The following is a 3,999-nucleotide window of genomic DNA, read 5'->3' as shown; positions in this document are numbered from 1 at the left end:
AAAACCCGCTGCCACCATGTGCGAGGTGTACGGAGTAACACACGAGTTTGGCAGGTAGATGTTTATTGCTCGGATGCTCAGAGACAAGTAACAGATAACAGCTGACCGCCTACCTGATCACTACCGCGCCCTAGTGGCGGGTTACGGAACTACGTGGGGAACCAGACCGGGGAAAGCCTACTCCCGGGGACCATCACTATTGGTTCTCCGCACAAACCTGGTGGCTGGTTCGGAGACCATATCGATATTCGAAACATATTCGTACTGCTACGTATCCCCACCACGCGTAACAGCAAATTACAGAAGTATTCTTTCCCCAGACTCACTTTACATCTCCCGATGCAGGTGTCGCTGGTGTCGCCTGCCGCCCTGCGGGCGCTAGACGGGCTGGTGGTGATGAGCGACAGCGACGTGCTCTGGGTGCAGGCGCGGGGTGCGCGAGGGAGCGGCACGGCGGCCAACGACTCGTCAACGGACAGCAACGACGCCTGCCCCAGTCAACTTCAGGGCTTCGTCATGTTCCGGTCTAGCCTGGCCCGCGAAATCCAAGTGAGAAACCTCCCGCTCTGGTGAACCAAGTGTCGCGAACGGGTTTCGCCCACTGCCCTCAAGGCGCCGTGGCCTTTTTGAGTAGGCAAACCCGCACGGACGTGGACGTGTGCTCCGAAGCACCCGGTACGAAGCAGAGAGGACGTTGGTGATGGTGAAGCCAGACAGACAGACTTCAATTTTGCCTCTTTGCCTCCCACTCCGCCCGTATGGTGTGATAGGCCAATGGCACCTTCGAGTGTAGGCACCCCTGTAAACACCGGCGTGTCTCCAGTTCCCGTGAAACATGGGACACCTTGGACATCCTCTCTCGCTAACCCGCTTTCTCTTGCAATTGATTCAACTTGTATTCGATTCCAACAGGCGTACCTTGCTGCCGTGGGGTGCGCCAACGCCGCGGGCGGTGCGGAGTGGAGGTGGGCCCTCTCTCTGGAGGAGGAGAAGGCAGTCCAGGGGCGGCGCGGAGACCTGCAGAACGCCACGCTGCGCTCGCCTATCATTGTGAGAATCGTCGGGTGCTATTCAAGACAGTATAAGTCAATTAGAAAAAGCAGCCGAGAGCAGAGCTGAATCGGGGGGCGGTAGGTGGCGGACTGCTAATGTGTGCTCCGAGAGTGGGGGAAGTACCAGACCGGCGGTTCCGGGTTGTAGGGGTAGGGTGTGTATCTTGATACGGAACGGTAGACATAATTCGTAAAAATGTGAGTGGGGGTGGGGTGGGGGTGGAGGAGGGGGAACTAGAGTTTTAGCTCCCCCCCCCCTCCCCCGCTGCGACAAGGCTCGTTGCCGCTCACGCAACGTCGGTGAACAAGTTCTTAATCTTAACCGCTTGTGAGCCGCCCAGCAGAATTCCTCCTGCTCTGCACGAAGCGTGAATCGTTCTCTGACCGGCAGATAAACTTCCCCGAACTTTACACCTTCATCGATGATCTCCGGGAACGGAAGCGGGACTATCGTCCGAAGACAAACTTCCCCGTCGTGAGGGTCATGGCCGAACAAGCGAACGCCCAGTAAGTATAGCAAAGATTCTGCAATTATTGTTTCTATTTCTCTTTTTTTTCGGTATAGTAATGATGATTTCTCTCTCGTGCTGTAGCATGCTCGTGTTCCAGCGGTGGGACTACGGCTACAACAGGGACGCCAACGGCATGTTCGACGGGCTGATGGGCGAGCTGCAACGCTTTGAGTGCGACCTGCTCTCCACCGCCGTGTACGTCACCGACGAGCGGCTGTACGTCCTGGACTCGGTGGCGGAGACCTTCCCCCTGAGGTAAGCGGGCGAGGTTTAGTTGGGTGACCCAGCCGGCAGCCACCTATCTGTTCGCTCGCCCGCAGGCTAAACCGCGTTCATGTCACCCGTGTCGGTAAAAGCGGTAAAAGCTAAAAGTTGTTTTTGAACCGACTGGTCCAGGACGGGCGTCATTTACCGGATGTCTGGCTCGTCCCACTCGGCGGCCGACCTCTACCTGCGCCCCTTCTCCCGGGGCGTGTGGCTGGCCACCTTCGCCGTGTCGATGGTGTGCGTGGTGCAGCTCGTCGCCTCGACGCGGTCCTGGATGACGCGCATCACCCTCGGCTGGGACGAGTGCCTCACGTCCGTGATCGGGGCCCTGTGCCAGCAGGGTGAGTCCATGCGCGCGCGCAGGGTCAGGCCAGCCCGCCGAGCCCGCGGGCCAGGGGGGCTGCCTACCGCCCGGGGAGCCGAGGCTCGTCGCGCTAAAGGGAAGGCCCGCTCTAGGCGCGGATAGGACCCCCGAGACGGTGTCTGGCCGTACCGTGATGGTGTTCGTGCTCCTCCTGAGCTTCTTCCTCTTCACGTCCTTCTCGGCGTTCATCGTTGCGCTGCTGCAGGCGCCGGCCCGGCCGCTGAGCTCGCCCCGAGAGCTGCTCGCCTCCCCCCTCAAGATCGGCGGCATGGACGTGGCCTTCATTCACGCCTGGTTCAGAGTAAGGAATGATGTACGAGCTGCCTTTCCCCTGGATCATCTTGTGTACTACAGCAGGCGTGCGCTTGCTTGTTTGACCCGCAGGGGGAGACGTCCAAGATCCCTCGCGGAGTCGTCGGGGACATCTTCGTGAAGAAGATCAAGAGCCACGAGCGGCCCGCCTTCCTGCCGGTTTGGGAGGGCATCGAGCTCGTGCGTGGCCGGGGCTACGGGTACCAGGTCTGCCTTAGCGAGTTGGGTGTCGCCCGAAACGACGGTACTTCGAATGTGTATTAACGGATGAGCTTTACCACCCGCCCTCTAGGCCGAACTTAACGAGGCGTACCACGAGATCCAGGAGAAGTTTACCCAGAGCGAGAAGTGCGACCTGTTCGAGATGGAGCTGTTCCCCAGCGAGGCCCAGATCATCGTCACCGTCGAGAAGTCTCCTTACCGAGAGGCGTTCTCCAGATTGTACGCCTCTACCCTTTACTTGAAATGGGGGTGATTTGTTATTTCCCGAAGGGATCGTCCAGAAAGCATGTCCGTTTTCTTCTGATTCATTCGGCGAATTACGGGAGCGGGTCGCCTGAGAGATTCGGGGTAGGCAACCCCGCAGTACACGCATGCACTGCAGACAAGATGTTGCCTATCTAACAGGCGCTAGGAGCGTTCGCAGTTGCGAAACTCGGCAGTTGACGGGCGTACTTCCTGGATGACCCCTTACCTACCCCTCACATGTGCTAGTGAGACCCACTGACCATGTTTGCTATACCGCCATGCTCCGCCAAGCGCCGCCATGCACGCGCGGAGGCGGGTTGCCTACTCGGAAGGTTAGTTGTAGAAGGCACGCCCCTGTCTGTAGCTACACGATTGTAGCTACAGCCGACAGTGCCCGAGTCAGCTCAAACTGAACCGTCTCTATACGAATTCATTACTTCCGCCAATGCTAGAATATCAACCAGAAGTAAACTGCGCTAAGAACTAAAGCGAAAGCGAAAGATGTCAATGGGTCTCCGAAGCTCTCGCCTCGTCCAAGCGCTCGGAGGGACAGGGGGCCGGGGGCGGCGGGGGCCCGATTCAGGAAATAATTGCCTACCCTCCAGGCGTTTTCAGCGACAATCATCAACCCACGCCTAGGTTGACACGGCGTCACTTCTTAGGTTTAGAAAGGATTTGTGGGCCTGGAGTCAAAAGGAGCCTAAACCCAAAGTCCTCGTCACGACAGACACCTTAGATAGAAGCCGTGGCCTACCTCGCAGGCGTCCGTCCAAGCGACCACTCGTGTCGCGGCGACAAGTGGTAGTAGACACGTCCCTGTTTATGGACACAAAAATGTGGTCACAATTGGGGCAACATACGATGTCCGACGCCACTAGCCACACGCCCCTTTTGTAGCTAAACAGTAGTAGCTAGAGTCGACATGACCGCATGCAGCTTCATCCGAACCAAAATTGTCGGCCCTAAGATCAGCTCCCGGGCGGGGCAAATTTTTTCTTTGTCGCTTTTTGTCTCCCGTTAGGCA

The 3,999-nt window shown here is 58.0% G+C and overlaps 1 protein-coding gene across 1 annotated transcript in view; it reads left to right on the top strand.

Annotated features, from left to right (window-relative positions):
* Window positions 1–347: 347 nt before the first annotated feature.
* LOC127751046 (glutamate receptor ionotropic, kainate 4-like) overlaps window positions 348–3,999 on the top strand; it is a 12,497-nt gene continuing 8,845 nt past the window's right edge. Inside the window, exons 1-8 of the mRNA XM_052273973.1 lie at window positions 348–549; window positions 913–1,050; window positions 1,444–1,559; window positions 1,646–1,819; window positions 1,961–2,172; window positions 2,288–2,496; window positions 2,580–2,714; window positions 2,800–2,948. Coding sequence (XP_052129933.1) covers window positions 397–549; window positions 913–1,050; window positions 1,444–1,559; window positions 1,646–1,819; window positions 1,961–2,172; window positions 2,288–2,496; window positions 2,580–2,714; window positions 2,800–2,948 — 1,286 coding nt within the window. The 5' untranslated portion in view covers window positions 348–396. The remainder of the gene's footprint in view (window positions 550–912; window positions 1,051–1,443; window positions 1,560–1,645; window positions 1,820–1,960; window positions 2,173–2,287; window positions 2,497–2,579; window positions 2,715–2,799; window positions 2,949–3,999) is intronic.

This window comes from Frankliniella occidentalis, unplaced genomic scaffold (genome assembly GCF_000697945.3).
Source record: "Frankliniella occidentalis isolate FOCC.00 unplaced genomic scaffold, Focc_3.1 Scaffold321, whole genome shotgun sequence".
Lineage (NCBI taxonomy): Eukaryota > Metazoa > Arthropoda > Insecta > Thysanoptera > Thripidae > Frankliniella > Frankliniella occidentalis.
This window is presented reverse-complemented; position numbering and strand designations above follow the sequence as displayed.